The sequence below is a fragment of the Suillus clintonianus genome (assembly GCF_016758775.1).
Source record: "Suillus clintonianus strain FC179 chromosome Unknown DEU56scaffold_119, whole genome shotgun sequence".
Taxonomy (NCBI): domain Eukaryota; kingdom Fungi; phylum Basidiomycota; class Agaricomycetes; order Boletales; family Suillaceae; genus Suillus; species Suillus clintonianus.
The window spans coordinates 3,288-23,021 of record NW_024539343.1 but is presented as its reverse complement, the minus strand read 5'-3'; the positions used below and the strand labels follow the sequence as shown (position 1 = coordinate 23,021).

The following is a 19,734-nucleotide window of genomic DNA, read 5'->3' as shown; positions in this document are numbered from 1 at the left end:
GTCAAGGCCAACACAATTTTGCATATTTATTGGATGCCGGGTTTTGTGAGTTACCTAACATGGCAGGCGCTATTGTCAGAAAGGGTTCCTCATTGGTATGCAACAAAACATCGGTTCAATCACACAGCACATATTGGTTCTACACGACAGGCAGGGTTGCAAACCTAATCAGCAATCGTTTCTCATGATCCGGGTGTGCATAACATGCAAGGAGCGCGGTTTTACTGATGCAAGTTCAGCGCAATTGATTGCTAGATATGAATGCGTCATTTTGGCAGATAAGAGAACGGCAGAGTATGACCATGCGTAATATGTAAGTATGTGTAGGTATTAGAAAATGATGCGTCGCGAATGGACGATAGAAAGAAAGCATCGCGATCAGATCAACCACAAAGTACCCCAGTAAGGAACCAAGAATGAGAAAATATCAGCAGTGAAGGATGGAATAATGTACATGAGGGGAATTATTGTCAGTGTGTGATGGAGACATTATATAACACCGCCTCTATTTTGCACGGGAAAGGCGGAGGACATCGGTGAAACCTGATTTTGGTTCGCACCCTCAGCGTCGAGGGAGACGGAGGGTCCACTGCTGAGTGCGGGCGCGGAGCTCGTGCTCGGAGTCGGTGGCGCTGCGCCAGGGGTAGGCACTTTGCCAATGAACCATGACTAATAAGCAGAAAGTATGGTTAGTGGGGAACCATCAATACGAACACCGTAACGCACAGGTACCCATCCTCGATCACCACCATCTTCTTTGACAGCCTAAATAACGAATGAGCTGCGTCATGTCATGGACGGCAAGCTATATCTTACATATGACCAGTGATTGTATTTCTTGAACACCCTAAGCGCGTCGTCTTTCACTAGATCCAATTCCTCTTCGCCTTTCTTCTTGTAGTCCATAAGGGCTATTCCAGGGAAACTCGTCGATATGATGCTCAAAGGGAGGATGGGCGTCTTAGAATCGACTGCTAATGGCGATTCAGAGGAACCTGGTGCCTTGGAGGCTGCGGTGGCCTCTGCAATAGCGGATGCAACTGGGACGTTTGTTTCAAGCAAGCAACCTGCAGGTACCCAGCCCTGCTTTGAGGTGTCTGTGTCGACCACACCCGAACCTGTCGGATCCCGTTGCACTACCCACCATCCTCGTGCTCGCGATAAAATGACAAACGTATCACCACTAAATGAGACTTAAGTTTAGGCACCACTGGTCAGTAGAAAAAAACACCTACACAACCACGTCAAACTCATCTTCCTGCTCAGCCATGTACGGGTATATTGCAACCGCGTATGATACCCCAGCCATTGGTGGTGGCATCTCCCTCTTCGCCGTGTCTACGTCAGCAGTGCTCGTGATCCGTGATTTTGGAACCTCTATGGTGCTCGTATGGCCTACGAGTGTCGTCGAAGTCGAACATGTGTCTCGGTTGTTCACAACCTCCTGATCTTGCTTCTCCAGTACTGGCGACATGACCTCTGGCCATCCGGCTTGCGGTGTGGTACCTGTTAAAAGGGGTGCGGGAGTTGTAATGTCGTTAACTTCCAATCTCGGTGGTCGCGTCGCGGCCCTGCCCTGCCCTGATGTCGAAGACTTATTGTTTGATTGACTGGATGATGACTCTGAGGCAACAGACGCCTTCCGCAGCGCGTGTTTTTGCTGTGCAACTGCGATGGGAGAACGGATATCTTTGATGTGCTTGAGCATAAAAACAGGGTTCTTCTTTGCGTCTTTGAGTTTTTGGAAGAGAAGCAGGGGCTTTTCATCGTAACTGAGACATCGCTCGATGCGGTTTCCTGCAGAAGTGACATTTTTCTAAAAAATGTTCGTAAAGTCCATCGTGCTTACCTGCGGAGCCGTAACATATGAACATGGCATAATTTTGCCAGTGGTCGTTGTTGATCTTGTACTTCTTCAGGGCGGCGGGAAGCACTTTCCACGTCGGGTCCTCCAAACTGACCTTGAAACTCTTGAGATTGTCAGTGCTGTCTTGCCGGCTTGGTCGCGATGATGATGTTGATGGTGATGGTTGCACAGGTGACTCTACAGGTGCTGGTGGCTGCTTGTGGGTTTGATGTTGCTGGTGCCCGCGACTATGAGAAACATCAGGGTCCGTTTGTTGGGGAGAAGGGTGGGGAGATTCAACGTCGGGTTTGGTCGGTGACTTGGTAGGGTTAACGTACTGAGCCCACTTGAATGAGGGCTGTCGCTTCAGCGGAGCATGGCTGATCTCCTCAACAAGCAGTTGAAACCTTTCGTTCAGACGTTTGTTGTCCTCCTCAAGTGAATGAACTTTTTGTGCTGTTGTAGGGGATGATCTTAGCACATCACCATGAAACGGAAAGGGTCTTGACTGACCTTGTTCCTTGACGATGTCGTGGAGCTTCTCAACCGTTACACTGCGTTCCTGCACTTCGGCTAGAGATAAAAATCAGATTCTGAAGTAGTGGTCATCGCAGAAGCGCGCACAAGGAGGAATGTAGTGGTCGGCCTCGACAGGCACATGGTGGGCGAGCTTAGCCTGATAGACGGCTTTAAGGATGGCCAATCTCTGACCCACTGTGCTTATGCCGATTGCCTTGAGATCTTCTGCATCTAGCATGCAAAGAACGTCACCGGATATATTGTGCTCTGATATGTGGAATGTAATTCAACGTTTGAACCTTCGGAGATGACACGAGTAGCACCTTTGATCTGAGCTTCATACTGCGGAAAACCAAGACTTGAAAGCCATCGGTGGACATGGTCTTCATCCCAATCCAATATGCTATGTTCACTGTTGGCAATGTCCATGGCCATGGCGAAGACGACCGTGACTGAATGCTAAGGGGGAGGGGAACAGACAAGAGCTTAACAGAGAGACCTGACACCGCCAGTCAAGCCACATCAATTGCCATTTTTGGTAGTACGTGAGGTCACATGATTGTATTACTATTTATAGAAGGCGCGCGTTACCATTTTTGTATCATCCAACCCCTACGATGGCGACAACGAGACGATGTGGGGGAACAGACCAGAAGCGAAGGATTACGACTCGCAAAAGGGGCTACAAGGACCTCAATTTCCTCCAATATGCACCTAGCCATCACAGTCGCCCTGAAATCTCTGTAGACTTCGGGACGAACACAACAGCTAAGTATATCGTCGCCGCGGGACTGATTGAATTAGAACGCGGGACGTCTTCGATCCCAAGTCAGACGTGCACTGCGAATGCTAAAATAGAGATCTTCTTTAGTGAATTATGTGGGGTTCAGTTGTGGTTCTCACTGTACACGATCGGCTGAGCATGAATAGTTTTCATAAAACTCCTTGTGAAAATCCTGTTGTGCAGCAGAGAATCGCATGAGTTGCGCCAATTCCGACCTGATGTACAGATCTGCTTCCATTTTTCGAGCCTATCGTATAGCGCATACGATTCATCATCATGATAGTAAGGGACCGCCACTTGGGTAATGTTCTGGAAGGCCGCCGTTTGTCCGCCAAGGTCAGCCAGCAGTTGCACTCACTAGCAGGATGTCGCAGGATGATACAGAGCAGATAAGGCTCCCAGGAACCCATGAACCCATGAATACATTCGAAATACACAGCCTCCCTTGACGAAATGAGCTTTCCTCGCCCGTGACACCATCGACGGCACCGAATGTCCTTGTTCGGATCGATTTTTAGCTTGACCTTCAAAAGGACAGATCGTCAGCCCAGACGTGTCAGGTTGGATGGCATAGTTCGAGGTGGAGCAAGTTAACATTAAGTAGCCATCGATACCGAACTTGTGCATCGGATCTTGACCTGCCATGGCGGTTGAGTGCAAGAATTGAACTGAAAGTATTCCCACGACCCCCCACGGGGTTGTGCAATTCATACGCAATCACTTTGAGCTCGACAATATATCATCAGGGTATGTATAGGTGCCTCCTAGAGAAACTGGAGTCTTTTGTCCAGTGTCGCGAGTGAACGGCTGAAATTTGCTTATTCAGTGGCAGCCTGAACCGGCTCGGCTTACTTGCTTGCTATGGACAACCCTTGGGTCACAACCTGGGAGCCGTCAAACGATCAGTCAAACGATCAAAAGAAACCCGTTCCGACATCGTCTTGGACCTATACCGTTGGCAGTCAAACTCATGATCAAGAGGAAGATATTGGGCTCCCATCCTGGTCCGCAAGCGACAATACACAATGGCCAGAACCATCTCACACCAGCGACGCCCTTTGGACGTCTTCGACCAACGACAATGGCGCGTGGGGCTCTTCAACTTACGCAAAGATAAACCTTTCTCGTCAGAGAATAACAGAACCGGTAGATGATCCAGAGACTCAAGAGGAAGACATGTGTCCCGTACCCGCTGCCACCATAGCCAGCGAGGAGGACAATATCGTAGCACTTGTTCCCCCAGATTCTGCGGAGCCTCGCCTAGAGATGCCAACGTTCGATTCTATTCCACCAGTTCCAGACAGTCCTGACGTAGTTGGTGGTTTTGAAGCCGGCGCGTCTATTGAGGAGGAAGACGATGAAACTGAGGATGACGGTGAAGCATGGGCAGATCCAATAAACCTCTCAACAGATGATGGCGATGAGTGGGGTGCAGCTTGGGCAGAGACATCTGTACCGGATGTGTCTGTTAGTGCTGAGGAACCACCCGACGAATGGGAAGCGGCGCGACAAGAGAAGGAGAAATTGAACCGTTCAGTGGTATGAATGCTGTTCATGTCCGCCGACTTAACTGATCAGCGTTTAGCCTCCCGAAACGATGGCATCTCTCATTCAGAAGTGCCAGGAAGTCTCTGGTGAGCTCTGGCCAGGAATGGAGTTTCACTCAGATGTTGCACAGAGCAACTGGAGGACTGGTTTTGATGGACTTGAGAACATGTATGTACATAATCTGGTATTTCTCTACGGCGCAATTTACATGCCTCTTACATCAGTACGGCTCTACTAAATGACTTAGTCCCTGAGGACGTGGCTCTGCCCCCTCCAATACAATTCTCACAGACAGCCACTGTGAAAGCGGTAAATAACGCTCTCAAGCTCACGAGGCATATGCCTTTGACACGTAAGAGCCCAATGGCCCTCCTCCTTAGTTCCAAAGGGTCAACGGACTGGGAGAAATCAGTCAAAGCTAGGAAAGATATTTTTGTGGACGATGCTCCAGTGGGGTGGCGAATCCTAGAGAAAGACGAAAGCGCTGCCATTACTGACGCCAGTCAACCAAAGAAATCTGGTGCAGGATTACTATCGTTCTGGAATCGCAAGGCATCGTCATCAATACCTTACACAGATTCAAAGGTGGAGAATGCGCGATCATCGCCTATACCTGGGCGTTCTAGCGCTGAGAACACGAAGCCACAGGTGCCAGAGAGACGTGATACTTCTCCTGCTCGCACTCCAGCTGTCTTCATGGATTCGCCCCCAGTAGCCAGCTCATCCACAACTCCTGATATCGTGATACCAGCGGTCACACCCGCCCCGTCGGCCGTTTCGCGCTTCCTGAACCGTTTCTCTCGCGCCAAAGGCACTGGATCTGAGCGCAAGTCTCTTGCTCTGTCGACAGATGACCTTGATTTCCTTTCCGATATTGTACCTAGTGCACATGACCCCGACGATGACACGGACGATGCCCAGCTGAAGGCGCTGTCGAATCTGATCAATTCAAATCCAACATCGCTGCCTACAAAGCTTCCGCCCCCACTTGCGCCGCCGCCAAAGCCTCCGAGTCCATACTTGAACACCAGCCGACCTCCATCTGTCGCTGGTCTGAGCGGCTTGGGTATTGCTCTGGAGCCTGCCAGTGGTTCTCCACAGCCTACTTCGGCTCGTGGTCTATTCCTGCCGCCACCATTGTCCCCAGTGACAGGGATGTCGTTCTCGCGTCCGCACAGCCCAGCGGTACCTCCAAAACCATCTTCACCAATCAACGCAACTTTTTCTGCTTACACTAACCCAAAGATACCAGCTGCGATACCCTCCCCACCTCAACCATCTTTGAGAACGCACTCTCCCTTTCAGCTCCCACCGCCGTTGAAGGCGCCTTCTGCTCTCTCGATACCACCACTCCTGCCACCACCCCCTGTCTCACCACCGCAAACCCCGCGGCCCGTCGTGCATTCCATACCGGCGGCTACTTCTTTCACATCATCCCCGAATTCCAGCTGGGCAGCGGCCACATATCAGGACGATGACGATGACGACGACTCATTCTCCGCTTTCTCGGCCCTCCCTCGCACAGACCCCTTCCCCAGACCACGCGAGTCCATCGACTCATCCCTCAATTCACCATCCTCCACACAAGCACTGAACTCCGGCAAGTCGTCAACGTCAATGTCTTTCGACGACTTTGACGAATTTATAACTTCTTCCCGGATTCGCACGCCATCCCCGCCGCCCGTCCCAGCAAAGCCTTCCAAGGTGGTTGGAGGAGCGGGAGCGGGAATGTCAAGCTCACGATCTGGCACGTCCATGCACGTACGCACGCAGAGTCTGCTTGATCATGCTGCTACACAACGCGGGCAGTGGCCGTCCCCACCGCGTGCGCACATGCACCCCGTGCTGCCACCACCGTCTGCTTCTCCGTCATTTGGTCGGGATATGGATCTATTGAGCGATGGCGGCGCTGCGCTGTCGGCACCGAGGTATGGGTCCCCGCCGCCGAAGGTGCAGTCTATGATGGTGCCCCAGATGTCGCCATCCCCGCCGCCTGCGCCATTGTCGCAGCCACTGTTGACATTTGCATCGTTGTCACCGTCGTCGTCGCGAGCGGAGAGACCGCCTGCGAAGCCGGTTAATACGGGTGGGCTGACTGCACAAGATTTGTCCTTCTTCGAAGGGTTGTGAGACTGTCCTGTCAATTTTAGGTTTATCACGGTAGCATGTGTATTAACGAATTATGGGGCAAAATTGATGTGAATGAGAGAGGATGATTCTTCTATTGTCAGGAGCCCTGCTACTTCAATGGGAAACGGGCGAGCTCTCCGTAGGGAGGTAACAAAATGGAAAGTAAAATGTACAATGGACAAGGATACAACACTAGCGGAAGGAAAAAAAATACAAACAACAAATACACCGCATGAGTATACAGAATCATCAGAAATTAGAGCGAACGGCCAGGTATGGAGTACAAAATAAATTCATCATCTTGATCACAACCTCATTCACTTCCAAAAGTTCCACGCAGCCCCACCCCGTGCCTCGTCTGCGCCACCGCGGCTCCTGTATTTCTGGCGGTGTCCTGTAAAATAAAGACACGACTGTGTGAGTCGACGTTATTGAACGCACGCAAACCGTGGTACGCACCAGACGAATTTGGATCCGCATATTGCGAGGCATAAGGCACTTGTGGTTGCATCGAGTAAGAGTCGTATGTAGGATTGGGATCTTGGGGTTGCCTTGCGTAGTCTCGGGACCTCGAATGAAGGCCCTGTGATGAGCGCGTGGATCCTGCAGCTGACGGTGGGACAACATGAGCATCATATGGCGAAGGGGGTACTTGACTTGGCGGCGGCGCAGCGATTGCACGGTTGTTGTGATGAGATGGGAGATGGTTAGTGTTTGAGGGTTGCTCGACCCCATTGATCAGGCGGCGCTCGGTACCATCCGGGAACGAGTAGGTGACGTGCTCGTTACCCTAATGAAGGATGAATTATTGTCAAGACAGATAAGTAAACACCACTTACTTGTGAATCTCTACGGACAGCTTTGGTGTGGGTAACACCGTTCACAGTGGAAGTCGTGTAACTCTCAGAAAGCCATCTCGAGCCGTTCGAGCCACCACCGAGTCTACCGCGAGAAGAAGAGCTGTATACATTTACGTTGCCGGCGTTGAGGAATTCAAACGGCGAGCTCGTGATGTGGTTCATAGACATTGGAGACATGGACCCCCGGCCAAAGAAGCCATCATCCCGATGACCGAACGGATCACCGAAGGGATCTCTCGAAAAGGCTTGGTGGAGATCTCCGAAAATGCGATTGAAGAGCACAAAAGGATCTGTAAAGTCATGGAAGTGTGGATGACGTGAAGCAACGAAGAAACCGAATGGGTCTGCTTGGTGGCTGTTACCGAAAAATGGATGTCGGGAAAAGGGATCTTGATAAAATGGATCTTGGAAGGGCTCTCTAGTAGGACGTTGCCAGTTGCCCTGAGTGTAGCTCTCCTGGGCAGTTGGGGGAGGCCATACTCCACACTGGTCATAGGTCTGAAAGAAGATTGTAATAAAATATATGAATGGTACAACTGATACGAACTTTACGGTTGTCTGGGTCGCTGAGGACTTCGTAAGCGTTATTGACCTAAAATACTTGATGAATTCAATACGGAAGACATGAACGCCAGAAGGTTACCTTGCGGAACATTTCCTCTGACGCAGATTTCTGTGCTGGAGAAGCACCTTGAGGCAAACGGTCAGGATGGGTTTCTAAGGCTTTCTTCCTGTAAGCCTTGCGAACTGCGGTAGGGGTTGTAAGTGTGCAAGACTCGACCTATTGTATACTCAAGTACGTACTCTGGTCTGGGGTAGCATTTCTGACCAAGCCAAGCGTTTCGTAAAGGTCGCTAGCCATGTTAGGTGTCGGACAAGAGATTCTGAGACGTTGTGAGGAGTACCAATACAAGAGTTGAGTCTAGAGTAGAAAGTCACAGAAGACTATGAGGTGAACGTTCAACGGCAGAACGGGCTCAGAGTCCATGACATTCTATTGCCTCCGAAGTCCCCTCCTTGACTGCCATTTCTGGGCTATCCTCTAAAAGTTCCAAGTCTATTTCAGTTTTCCAATTTTTTTCTGTATTGTGCCCAAGTAAACGCTCAGCGCTCAGCCTTTGCGACGTTCGACGCAGTCTACAAGCTAAGATTGTCAGTTATTCAGTTATTACGAACAGTGTGCAGCCATAGGGGAATTTCAATTTCCCACGGCTGCTACTTATCAAAACTTTGATGCAAATTGATGCGTCTCTGAAATGATTTTGCAAGAAGTCGTTCTATGTGCTACTGCACCCCAGGCCTCTGGTTCTGGCTCAGGCGCAATCGTCCTCCATGACATACAGACCGGCACCTCCCTCGCATCCTTCAAGCAATCCAGCTCTACATCGCACTGCACATCATTTGTCGAAACGCGCGATGGCCAGGGAGGGTTCATCCTTGCAGCACAACAAGACAAATCCATCCTAAATGTCTACAATTTTCAAAAGGTGAGCCCTCACATTTCTGATATAGCTTCTACGTTTCTCAGTCTATCATAGGACCAACTCGCTTTTAAAATAGTCCTCCCTGAGAGGCTCTCGTGCATTGCACTGGATAATTCAGGAAGCTTCTGTGCGGGAGGGACGGCCCAAGGTCGAATATATCTGTGGGAGGCGCGTCAGATAAACAATATGTCAGATGATACCCGACTCAAAATTTGACAGTAGGTCGCGTCAGGCATCTTGTACAACTCCTGGGATGCCCACTATCGCCACGTTAATGTCCTCAAATTTACTCATGACGGCGCTGCCCTTGTCTCAGGCAGCGATGACTCTGGTGTCAGTGTCTGGTCCGTGGCAAGGTGCGTTGCATATTTCTTGGTCGTCGATGTGCTGTTAATAGAAAGGTAGACTTGTCGACAATGACACGCAAAATGAACTTCCGACGCCATATTGTACACTATCAGACCACACCCTACCAGTAAAAGACATCGTTTGCGGCCTTGGTGCATTCCCTACATGTCGCGTCCTCTCCGCATCCCTCGATCACAGCGTAAAGGTGAGCTCGTCTTTCCTAGCCATGGTTACTTTTCGTTCACCTCGGATACGAAGCTCTGGGACCTCTCTTCCCAGTCCTTGTTGACTACCTTTCACTTCCCGAAGTCCATATCATCGGCGGTTTGGGACATCACCGAGCGCTTGTTTTTCGCCGCCTCACCGGATGGTTTCATATACCAAGTCAATCTTTTCCGCCAGCGAACTGAAAAACACGCTGGTCAGACAATTGAAGCCGTTGGAGGCGCAGGTGTCAGCGATATAATCCGTGTCGCCGACGAAGATAACAGTAGCAGTCGAAAACGACTTATATCAGTCGAGTATGTCTGTCTCATGCAATCTACCATGCGCATGGCTAGCTGACGCGTCTCGAATTTAGCCAACCCATAACATCTCTCACCATCTCCCTCACTGGCTCGTTTCTTCTTGTGGGCACCGCCACGGGGCTCATCCACCTCTACGACATTGCCTCCCACCAGCTCCTTCGCACCATCTCGACGCACAAGGGCATGTCAATATCCCATCTCGCAACCATGCTCAAGCCGCCTGACCTCGTCGGGCATGTTAGCCTGTCCCTCAACCTTGGAAGTTCCGCCGATGCAAAGGACGTCATTCCCATGCGCCCTGTTGTACCGTTCCACCGCATGAAGGATTCTAAGGCAAGGGAGGCGCACGAAACAGTGATGATGCTTCCCGTGCAGGACGAAGTAAGTTTTTATTCTGTTCAAATGCGTACTCTGCTTATGCGAATATTGGTCCAAGACCCCTGGAGGCATACCAAGTGCTTATAACTATCCCGAAGGCGAGTTTCAACGAGACTACGCGTTTTTCGTACAACCCAACGCGATGGGCACGTCGGAGGCGTCGAGTGCACGTGTCGCCGAGCTTGAAGCTGAGGTAGAGAATTTGAGAGAACAACTTGGGAAGGCGAAGGGGATTAACGACGTGATGTGGGAGACTGTTGTGCAGAAGGTCATGACACAGGAAAAACAAAAGGCAACCCTGGAAGGTCAGATTGCTGCTGCGCCAGGTGAAGGCCAGGATGAAGGTGACGTAGAGAGGCCGAGAAAGAAAGGTAAGAAGACAGAAGGCAAGAAGTAAATTGTCCTCCTACTCGTTGCAGGACTGAGCCATTCTACAACGATGCGAAACCCTTTTGATGGTACTGGGAATGGCTCGGTCATCTCAGGCCCGCAAATAAATATTTGTTTGCTAAAACACGCCCTTCTACCTTGTTACTTGCATAGGATCTGTAAGAGCATGGGCGACGGATGGCTGTTCATTGACGGACTTGTATCTAGTGTCGATCGCCGCATGTCTCATTGACTGTCATATCACGGGAGACCGCGGCATATATGCCTCGGGCCCATAACTGCACTCTGGTAGGAATTCAATAGAGTGGTCGGCAACGCTCCAGTCATCGGTGTGTCGCGACAGCCAGAAACTTGTCACCAAATGATAAACCATGGCAGGAATGTTGATAACGACGCGGCCATTATATTCAAGCGCCAAAATAGGTTCGGCCCAATGAGAGTACAACCAGCAGGAAGGTGTATCGACATCTAATCTGAGAGTTCCTTTTCCTTCACACCATATTTCGCGGGATCGGTGCCGTGATGTTGATGGTTCACGAAGTTGAACCTATAATGATTACTGTGAGTCAGGGACTGGAGACGTTAGTGATATATATTCGTACATGGGGAATGCGTCTGCAGATTTTGATGGATTTAGCCAGAGAACGCTAGTTGATATACTCCAGTGACACTCACGGAATTTCAATTGAGACCAAGCAGAGTTCCGGTATGCAGTTCCCTGCACCCACTCTGGCTGGCTGGATGTGCCATACAAAGGCTTTCCCTCAGCTGCCCTTTGGGAGAGTTCGGCTAGATCCATGTCCTCCTCTCGTTTGTTCTCTGACCAGCCCCAGAAACGGACTAGCAGGGAAAATCATGAAGCTGCTCAAGTTATGCAAACCAGGGCAACTCACAACTTGAGCGTTGGTATGCTAGCATGAAGCCACCAAGGAAGCCAAGGAAGCCTCCGAGCCGAAGGCTGGTCCGCAGACTAACTTTCGCGGGGTCGGCCATATCTGAGCATAATGATAATCCATATCAGCTGAATACAAAGTGTCCTGGCTGAAACAAGGATGCGTACTCCAGAAATACAAAGCACCCGGGAATGCGGCAGTTCCTGCGGCCCAAGTTGCATAGTCTGAAGAACGGAAATAACGCACAACGCGGAAGGCGTGTGGGTCAGCGTCGACAAGCGGGTATGGTGTCGTGACGACCTTGTTCGGCATCGCGACAGATGTTGACGAAAAGAATAATCACTGTAGGGTGCTCGTTGTGTGCAAGAAGACAAGGTCACGGTTCGTCGCGAACAATGACCGGCCCTAAACCGGGAAGTGCCAGGTCTGCTCACCAAGTGAGTCCAATCATTATAACTTGTCCTCAACGTCTTCTATTCTTTTTGTTTCTAGTCGCTGGTCGCCCGTTCTGTGACGAGCACAAGACGGCCTGTAATTTCTTAACTCGCTGGCACATTTATAGGCCCATTTAAGGAGAATGAGCGTGGACAGACGGAATGACCGCCGGGCGAAGAGGACTGCTCATTCATCTCCCTACGCTCGGCCAACAAGACACACCAAGCCAGTTCCAACGAAAAAATCTGTGAGCACACACGGCATACTATTGTTTTCTATTTGGAACTTTGTCTGACATTGGACGTCCAAGCTATGGAGCATTTCAGGTTTAATGAGCTTCTTACGATTCGGTGGCACGGAGGAGGATGATCGAGCTGAGGATCTGGTGCGCACAGATGCCTCGTCCTCCAGTAATGACGAGGACGAGGATTTGCAGGTTCAGGAACAGGAGGGGCCTCCTCGTATACCGGCTCGTCGAGTTCAACTTGATCGGAACTCTGAGCCTGAGTTTGTGCTCCCTCTTCCTCCTGGTGATGTACCACCAGGGCATGAGGTTTGTAGTCTCTTGTTTGGTCTAATAGCATTGATTCACGAGGAGTAGCCTTCGGATGAACTAGTTTACCCACCTGCTTGGGATGCTCAACAGCCGGGACCTTCGAATCGGACATCCCAACCCGTCACGCCCACCCGACAGCCTCTTTATAGTTTGAACACACCACCTCACCAAAGCAATGTTTCCCCCTACTTGCAGCATAGTCCGTCGCTTGCTAAGAACCTCGAGCCTGTCACTCGTTTCCTTGTCGAGAAAGCGGGGCGGCCTCTTAACGAATTCGAGGCAGCTGGCATTGTGGACTACATCCAGAAGAACGTGCAAGGTACGAATTTTCTTGCTCCCAGCATGCTGTATAAGCGTGCGCTCAAACTCAAACAGCAGACAAACCGGAGCCATTCCGGTTCTCGACATCTCCGTCGCGTGGAACCTCTCCTAACCATGGGTTCGGGACACCAAACGGTGCATCAGGCGACGCACATGCCCCGAAGAAGACGCTTTCGCGCAATCCTAACGGCATATTGCGCTGGCAGGGTGCGGGTAGTGCCCGTCCACGTAACCGATATCGATCGCCTGGGTTTGGGTCACGGCCTCAAGGCCCTCGTATTGAGCTATCTCCTATACGGACGCCTTCCGCAACCGACGGCAAACGTCGCCGTGTTGGCAATGAAGCTGAGTCTTCGACTGCACAGAAGTCTGCGTCCCCAGTACCGACGTCTACAATTGATTTCCCGACTTCAAACTCTACTTCTCCCACCTGTTCTGGACCTGCAGTCAACGGAAAGACTACAGTTTCACCAGTGTCTGCATCGACATTGGCTCCGGCGCCTGTTGTTACGCCGAAAGCGAATGGAACAGCCACGCCTCGTTTACGCACAACGGCGGGCCTTTCTGTAAAGCCCACGACCCCAGCCGTACCTTCACCTTTACGACAAACGTGGAAGCAGAACGACTCACCACCACAGCCTCCAACACGACCCACGCGCGCTGCAAACTATATGACGGGGCTCATTAAAGAAGTCACTCCCCTTAAGAAACCTGACGTGGCGAACCCATACCAGACTGCGAGTCCTGTGAAGATGCCCGCTAGGAAGGCTCCCGCAAGACGTTCGCGCCCTCCAGCAGAGAAGAAAGAGAAGCAGAAGGAGCCAGAAATGACCGTGCAAGCGATTATTGAAGCCACAGTGCCGAAGGTCAGTGAGAATTGGTGATTCAGGTCCAAGGGGCCATACTAATGTCGATTCCAGGGAAGCAAGCGCGCAAGGCCTCCGCCAGATATGGAGAGGCAAGAGAAACCAACCCGCGAAGCTCAGGACACATATGTCCCGATGACCAACGGCCACAGCAAGATCGCAAAACCAACAATTACTCCCGAAGAAGTCTCAGACCAGGACGAAAGCCCTACGAAGAAGCGAAAGACCACGAAACCTGCTCCCGTTATGCTATCTGTGGAAAAGGTGGAGGATGTGGAGATGATTCAGGACAAATCTACGGTCTTTATGCGGCCTACCGAGATTATCGAGCCAACTGAAGACGCCCCCTCGTCACTCACCACGCCAAGCGCTTCGCCGTTCCCCTCACATGCTCCCTTTTCGCCTTCGTCGACGAAGAATGCATTTGTAGCCAAGACGTCGGCTCCTAGGGAACCATCCAAGTTGCGGTACAGTTACTACGCTGATAAGGAGACTGCGTCAGCTGAGGAGGAACCTATGTCTGAGGCACCGCCGGCACCGTTACTGGCATCCCGTTACCTCCCTCAGACCACATCCCCAAAGGCGAAGCTGCCCCCTAAGGAAGTTGTGGCGGCTATGGATGTCGATGAACTGCCAAAGTATAGCCTCAAGCTTGCTGAGGCTGCCTATCCCCCTGGGCCCAGCCACGTCAAAGCTCGCATCGCAGCTGCAAGCATGTCTCTGCTCTCCCTTCCTACCTTCGAGTTCAAACCGGTAGCACCATCCACAAATGGGTTCAACTGGACCGCAGCAGGCATGAAAGCACCTACTGCTGCTACCTCTGGTGTTTGGTCATGCGACATATGCATGCTGGAGAATCCTGACAGCGCCAAGGATAAGTGCACAATTTGCGATGCACCGAGGTCAGGTGGTGCCCCCAAGCCTGCAGATGTGCCTCCTCAGAAGATATTCGACTGGTCAAAAACTGCTATCAAAGTTCCTTCAAAACCCGTTGGGACTTGGCAATGCGATACTTGCATGCTTTCTAATCCAGACAGTGCGAAACTCAAATGCACTGTCTGTGACGCGGCCCGTCCTGGCGCGGCATCTGCCCCGGTTCCTGCAGTGTTTGACTGGTCTGCTGCAGGGTTGAAAGTCCCAGGTTCATCCGCGGATACGTGGACTTGTTCCCTTTGCATGCTGAACGTACCTACCAGCGCGACCAAGTGTACAGTTTGTGACACTGCTCGGGATACGATGGACTGAGTTCAGAAGAAAGCGGCGGCACGGAGAACTAAGTCGTGTATGTGCTCCACTTCAGGAGCAAGGGATGGCGTTGGGGTCAGAATGAAAGTTGCATAGCGTTACCGCGGTACTTTTTCGTCACTTGTAACCATCAGCTTGTTGTCCCATCCATGGGTTGTCCCGTACCACTAGTGTTTGTTTTTATCCACTACCAAGTCTGAGTTCATACATATTCCCTTATTTCATACAACGCCTCTCTAGCTTAGTCGTTATGTACACAACCGATGAAGGTGCGGAACGGAGGTGTCATTGGTTGTCAATACCGAGTGATCATGAGTGTTTTGCAAGTTGAGAAAAGTCTAATCTGCGAGCGAGTGGTCTCAGGTCGGTGCCATCGGGGGAAGTCAGTTTTCGTTTAAGTTTATTGGGTGCAGCGGCTTTGACGCCTGGCCCGGCGCCAGCCATGTCAACATTACCATCAAGTTCTTCGAGGGGACGGGAGGTTTGAACAACGGGTTTGGGGAGCTTGGAGGGATGTGACGGGTGTGGCAGGGCGAAAAAGTAGGCGTGGTTAAGAGCGTCCCTTGCGCTTATGCGCCTTCGTGGCTCATACACAAGGAACCTGCTAAGAAGATTCAGCGTATCTCCAGACGCGGCGGTGAAGAGGTCGCGAAGGGGCGTTCTTGGAAACTGTCCGACTGGCACGTAATCTGGTAGTTTGGTGTGGCCCTTTGCGAGATATGAGACACAAGTAAGACATAGATAGTCTCGTCCAAATACACACCGGCCAGTCCTCTTCTGTGGGCGTTCCCAGAGCCCGGAAAATGGTTTTGAGTTGGTCCATGTCGCTCTCACCGGGAAGGTATGGCGTTCTCAACATGAGCTCGGCGAAAATGCAGCCTACGGACCATATGTCGACCGCAGAGCTATAGTACCGACAGCCAAACAGCAGTTCTGGTGGTCGGTACCATCTGCGCTCGTTGAGGAGTAAGAACAAACCGGTAACATCAACGCACGCACCGAGTGATGACTTGACACGTCATTTTATGCCCCGGATCTGCAAAATCTCTTGCTAGACCGAAATCAGCGATTTTGAGTTGTCCGTCGGACGCAATGAGCAAATTGTTGGGCTTCAGATCCTGCAACACGCCATGAGTAGTGAAAGGTTGTGAGAAGCTTGGAACATACTCGGTGAAGCATAAAATTTCTGTGGCAAAATTCCAGGCCACGCAAAGTCATCGCCATCCATGCCTTGATATCGGCGGGAAGGAAGACAAGCGACCGGTCCTGAATTATCATCTCAAGGTCGCTGTCCAAGAACTCCAGCACCAGGTTAAGATTCGTTTTTGAAGAGAAGACATCCAGAAGCTGCAAGACAGATGTTCAGCGTTCATTAAAGTGAAAAGGAGATTTGCGACGGACCTCGATGACATTCTGGTGGTGAAGCTCTCGTAGATATTTGACCTCTCGAATGGCAGACATGTCGAGCCCATCTTTGAATTGTCCAACTTTTATCTTCTTAATGGCGACCTTACGGCTTGTTGATGCCTCTCGACCTGATAAGAGTTAAAAAGAGACTTGTCGCCTAGCACATGAGCTACCTCACCTTGGTACACGACAGCGTATGTACCTTCACCAACTTTCCGGTCTTTTACCCTGCAGCGTGATGGATTTTACTGGATGAAACCTGCAGAAAGGAGCTTACCATCGTCTTTGTCTCTCTGTATTGGCTTTTTCAACAGCGTCCATGCTAAATGTGAAGGCAAGATAGCAGATACTACTTAAGTGCAAACAACTAGTTGGCTTCCGCGCAGATCTGTTGTGCTATACTACGGCCCGGATTGGGCCCGGACCGTATGTCAGTCACTTCTTCCTACCAACCACGATAGTTACTCCGTTTTTGCATCCCCTCACAAGTACTAGTCACCTTTGCATCGAGCCCTTTGTGCCGTCTACATCAGGTGATTCAGCTTTTCTATCCTTACTGGCCACCAGGTCGGGCACAGTCACTTCGTTGGACTTTGTCGTCCAACGACGGTGCTTTTTCACTGCTCTCGTTCAAGATGCTAAGAAACTCAGTTGGCCAGACTACAAGGAAACGAGAGACGCCGAGGTGGTTTTTCAAATGCATACCATTCCTCACTGAATGGAGAGCTACGGGCTTTGTAGGCACGAGAGGGGTGCTTTTCAGCTAAGCACAAACTGGGGTTTGGCTATTTAGACAGGAGACGAACCACTGTGTAGAGGCCACAATCGATTTTTTTCAGAGACCGTCAACAAGTAGAACGTTTGCCTGATCAGTTTGATGCTGTCTATCATGAGGCTGTCATCTAAACCACAAAGCTCATGACTCCCTTGCGTCTGCAAAAAACAAGATTGACCTTGAACAGTGGGGTGCTGTCGCATTTCCTGCATATGGTGTTCTGCCACTGAATGATCTTTATTGCCTTAGAATACTCTCAATGGGTCCTGTTCTTATCCTACGGAGGGGTCTGCTGGCATGGTAAAAACAAACTGACATCAAGGGTTCATCATGATCATGCCAGGGACGGAAAGACAACACTCACTGCACCCAAAGTCGATGGGCTCGAGTCTTGTGCTTCTTCCCCTTAGCTGCAGTGCCGCTGGCTGTTTCATTCGCTCGTGAGACCCATTAACCTCCTGGTCCAGAGTCCTGACCCATGACAATTTCTATAGGAACAAAAGTCTCTGAATCCACATGCCGTCATGCCGTGCTGCTTCGCATCGCATCGCATCGCATTGCCCCGCCCAAATCACCCTGTCCTTGTCATGGGTCTCGTGCTACCACCGCAGCCAATTGGGAAGTGGCCGTAATTGGAACCACGAATATCCCACGTCAGGCCGTACCTTTCTCGCAACGGAGACAAATCATGTGTGCGCTCCTAGACACTAGAATCATTGTATACTTATTTTAGTAAAGGTTGGAGACAACTGGGTCATTCCATCTCGAAGCATACTGCTACCATCAAAACAACCGCTTACGTGCCAGATATAATGAGCACCATCAATGTTTGCTAACATGCTACGTTATTGTCCTTGTTCTTCTATAGGTCCGCCTAGTGACTAAGGCAGACACCGTTACTTATAAGAGTGCTGCGACCCAGTTGCGTCTCGGGCGCTCACAGAGTTCACTTTCTCTCAACACATACCACCACGTTCTTCCATGGACCCTTCACAATGAAGACAGAAATTCAATCGCTTCCGAATCCTCATTATAGGAAGAGCGAATGCAGGGAAAACTACCATCCTCCAGAGGGTTTGCAAGACAAATGAGGACCCACAGGTATACAACAGAAAAGGGAAGAAGGTGCGGAGCATGATCCTAGTATAAGGATGATTGACCCATCGAGACCAGATCAAAACCCCTCCGTCGTCGAAGGCATCGAGAGAGGTAGGGTGTGGCGTTGATTGATAATGTGACTTAGTTGATGTGTTCTCAGCGAGGGTTGCACGACATCGAGAATGAAATGGTGTTTTGAACCAACCCAAGATTCGTCTTCCACGATTCATGCGGGTTTGAGGCTGGAGGACAATCCGAATTCGGAAAGGTGAAGGCCTTTATTCTAAACTGTTCAGAGAAAGTAAATTTAAAAGATCGAATCCATGTCATATGGTAATTGGTCCTTCAGTCGGTGAGAGGTGCTAGCTCAGTTTTTTGGGGCACAGGTACTGCATTCCAATGGACGAGGAGAGCAGGTGTTTCACAGAAGCGGAAATCAAGTTTTTCTCTGAGTGTGACACTGGAAGCAGTAAGTCTTTGGGTTTGCCATGATTTATGATCAACTCATTCGCAATCCTCAGTTCCAGTAATTGTGCTATTTACTAAATTCGATGCCCTCTACGATGATGAATTTGTAGAGCTCACAAGTAAGGGAGTATCGAGGAAAGATGCTCAAGCGCTGGCTTCGCAGCAAGCCAGAGAATCCTTTGACAATGGGCCACAGGTGAAGATGTTGTACAACTGCGAGGGCAACCGACGTCCTCCAAAATGTCATGTATGCCTTCCTGGTAAGCCAGTGAATCAGTGCATCGGTACTTAATCTGTTGCTTATTTTGGCTCGACATTTAGACATGGCCAAGGACGATGCAGACTGCGGGCCACTCATTGAACGCACGGCCGAAATTCTGGATGATCGTGTACTCAAGCAGCTGTTCGTCTCAACTCAGCAGACTAATTTGAAGCTGTGTATGATATATGCGATAAAAAGGTAACTCTTGAATCACACTATCTGTGGCGAGGAGTTACAGCTCATATCATCTCAATGTCTGTAGCAACGTGGGGGCGGAGATAGAGGAAGATGGAAGATTTTATCGGGAAGAGGAGTTTGTGAATGATTTAGTTCAATGGTTCCCACACATTTCGGTGAGTTAACAGAGTGTTCAAAAATGCTGTCATTTATCTTGGGTGGTCGGTTTCAGAACGTACGTCAGTTGATCCTCCCTACCAGTGGCATGCTGAGCGAAGACATTGCTGATCCATTAACAGCAAGTGAGTATCTTATACCTTGCCGAGCAAAGACATTGCTGAAATGTTGGCAGCACAAGAGCTCGTTTATGTTTGTGAGTGTGTTCATCGTCCATCGAACAAAACTCTTGCTGACTGA

General features: G+C 50.4%; 8 protein-coding genes across 8 annotated transcripts; 4 read left to right on the top strand and 4 right to left on the bottom strand.

Annotated features, from left to right (window-relative positions):
• Positions 1 to 238: 238 nt before the first annotated feature.
• Positions 239 to 2,867, bottom strand: DEU56DRAFT_832792 (uncharacterized protein). Its single transcript, XM_041354608.1, has 8 exons — positions 2,689 to 2,867; positions 2,471 to 2,632; positions 2,360 to 2,419; positions 1,850 to 2,302; positions 1,236 to 1,797; positions 817 to 1,183; positions 727 to 765; positions 239 to 669 (listed from the first exon to the last, which is right to left on the bottom strand). Exons 1-8 carry the CDS (start codon positions 2,798 to 2,800, stop codon positions 490 to 492), a joined length of 1,935 nt encoding a protein of 644 aa, XP_041203135.1. The 5' UTR covers positions 2,801 to 2,867; the 3' UTR covers positions 239 to 489.
• A 1,548-nt stretch (positions 2,868 to 4,415) lies between these two features.
• DEU56DRAFT_873653 (uncharacterized protein) lies at positions 4,416 to 6,827 on the top strand (the record flags this gene model as incomplete). Its single annotated transcript, XM_041355875.1, has 3 exons — positions 4,416 to 4,688; positions 4,735 to 4,865; positions 4,922 to 6,827. 3 exons carry the CDS (start codon positions 4,416 to 4,418, stop codon positions 6,825 to 6,827), a joined length of 2,310 nt encoding a protein of 769 aa, XP_041203134.1.
• Positions 6,828 to 6,906: 79 nt separating this feature from the next.
• Positions 6,907 to 8,672, bottom strand: DEU56DRAFT_832784 (uncharacterized protein). The gene is made up of 6 exons (XM_041354607.1): positions 8,492 to 8,672; positions 8,331 to 8,434; positions 8,235 to 8,279; positions 7,667 to 8,185; positions 7,287 to 7,617; positions 6,907 to 7,221 (listed from the first exon to the last, which is right to left on the bottom strand). Exons 1-6 carry the CDS (start codon positions 8,547 to 8,549, stop codon positions 7,145 to 7,147), a joined length of 1,134 nt encoding a protein of 377 aa, XP_041203133.1. The 5' UTR covers positions 8,550 to 8,672; the 3' UTR covers positions 6,907 to 7,144.
• A 271-nt stretch (positions 8,673 to 8,943) lies between these two features.
• Positions 8,944 to 10,821, top strand: DEU56DRAFT_873652 (WD40-repeat-containing domain protein; the record flags this gene model as incomplete). Its single annotated transcript, XM_041355874.1, has 7 exons — positions 8,944 to 9,174; positions 9,226 to 9,339; positions 9,394 to 9,527; positions 9,577 to 9,724; positions 9,778 to 10,040; positions 10,100 to 10,427; positions 10,483 to 10,821. The coding sequence occupies 7 exons, from the start codon at positions 8,944 to 8,946 to the stop codon at positions 10,819 to 10,821; spliced, it is 1,557 nt and encodes a 518-aa protein (XP_041203132.1).
• Positions 10,822 to 11,282: 461 nt separating this feature from the next.
• DEU56DRAFT_917902 (NADH-ubiquinone oxidoreductase complex I, 21 kDa subunit-domain-containing protein) lies at positions 11,283 to 12,019 on the bottom strand (the record flags this gene model as incomplete). Its single annotated transcript, XM_041358049.1, has 5 exons — positions 11,283 to 11,361; positions 11,417 to 11,429; positions 11,490 to 11,654; positions 11,708 to 11,809; positions 11,875 to 12,019. The coding sequence occupies 5 exons, from the start codon at positions 12,017 to 12,019 to the stop codon at positions 11,283 to 11,285; spliced, it is 504 nt and encodes a 167-aa protein (XP_041203131.1).
• A 149-nt stretch (positions 12,020 to 12,168) lies between these two features.
• Positions 12,169 to 15,278, top strand: DEU56DRAFT_77962 (uncharacterized protein). The gene is made up of 6 exons (XM_041351897.1): positions 12,169 to 12,389; positions 12,453 to 12,527; positions 12,579 to 12,695; positions 12,744 to 13,017; positions 13,074 to 13,885; positions 13,940 to 15,278. The coding sequence occupies exons 1-6, from the start codon at positions 12,285 to 12,287 to the stop codon at positions 15,128 to 15,130; spliced, it is 2,574 nt and encodes an 857-aa protein (XP_041203130.1). The 5' UTR covers positions 12,169 to 12,284; the 3' UTR covers positions 15,131 to 15,278.
• Positions 15,279 to 15,284: 6 nt separating this feature from the next.
• On the bottom strand, positions 15,285 to 16,896 carry DEU56DRAFT_77951 (CMGC/CDK/CDK7 protein kinase). Its single transcript, XM_041351892.1, has 7 exons — positions 16,815 to 16,896; positions 16,716 to 16,765; positions 16,532 to 16,665; positions 16,298 to 16,477; positions 16,130 to 16,248; positions 15,894 to 16,080; positions 15,285 to 15,838 (listed from the first exon to the last, which is right to left on the bottom strand). The coding sequence occupies exons 1-7, from the start codon at positions 16,856 to 16,858 to the stop codon at positions 15,440 to 15,442; spliced, it is 1,113 nt and encodes a 370-aa protein (XP_041203129.1). The 5' UTR covers positions 16,859 to 16,896; the 3' UTR covers positions 15,285 to 15,439.
• Positions 16,897 to 18,809: 1,913 nt separating this feature from the next.
• Positions 18,810 to 19,734, top strand: DEU56DRAFT_917899 (uncharacterized protein; the record flags this gene model as incomplete). Its single annotated transcript, XM_041358048.1, has 6 exons — positions 18,810 to 18,879; positions 18,932 to 19,138; positions 19,200 to 19,338; positions 19,403 to 19,493; positions 19,550 to 19,619; positions 19,670 to 19,734. 6 exons carry the CDS (start codon positions 18,810 to 18,812, stop codon positions 19,732 to 19,734), a joined length of 642 nt encoding a protein of 213 aa, XP_041203128.1.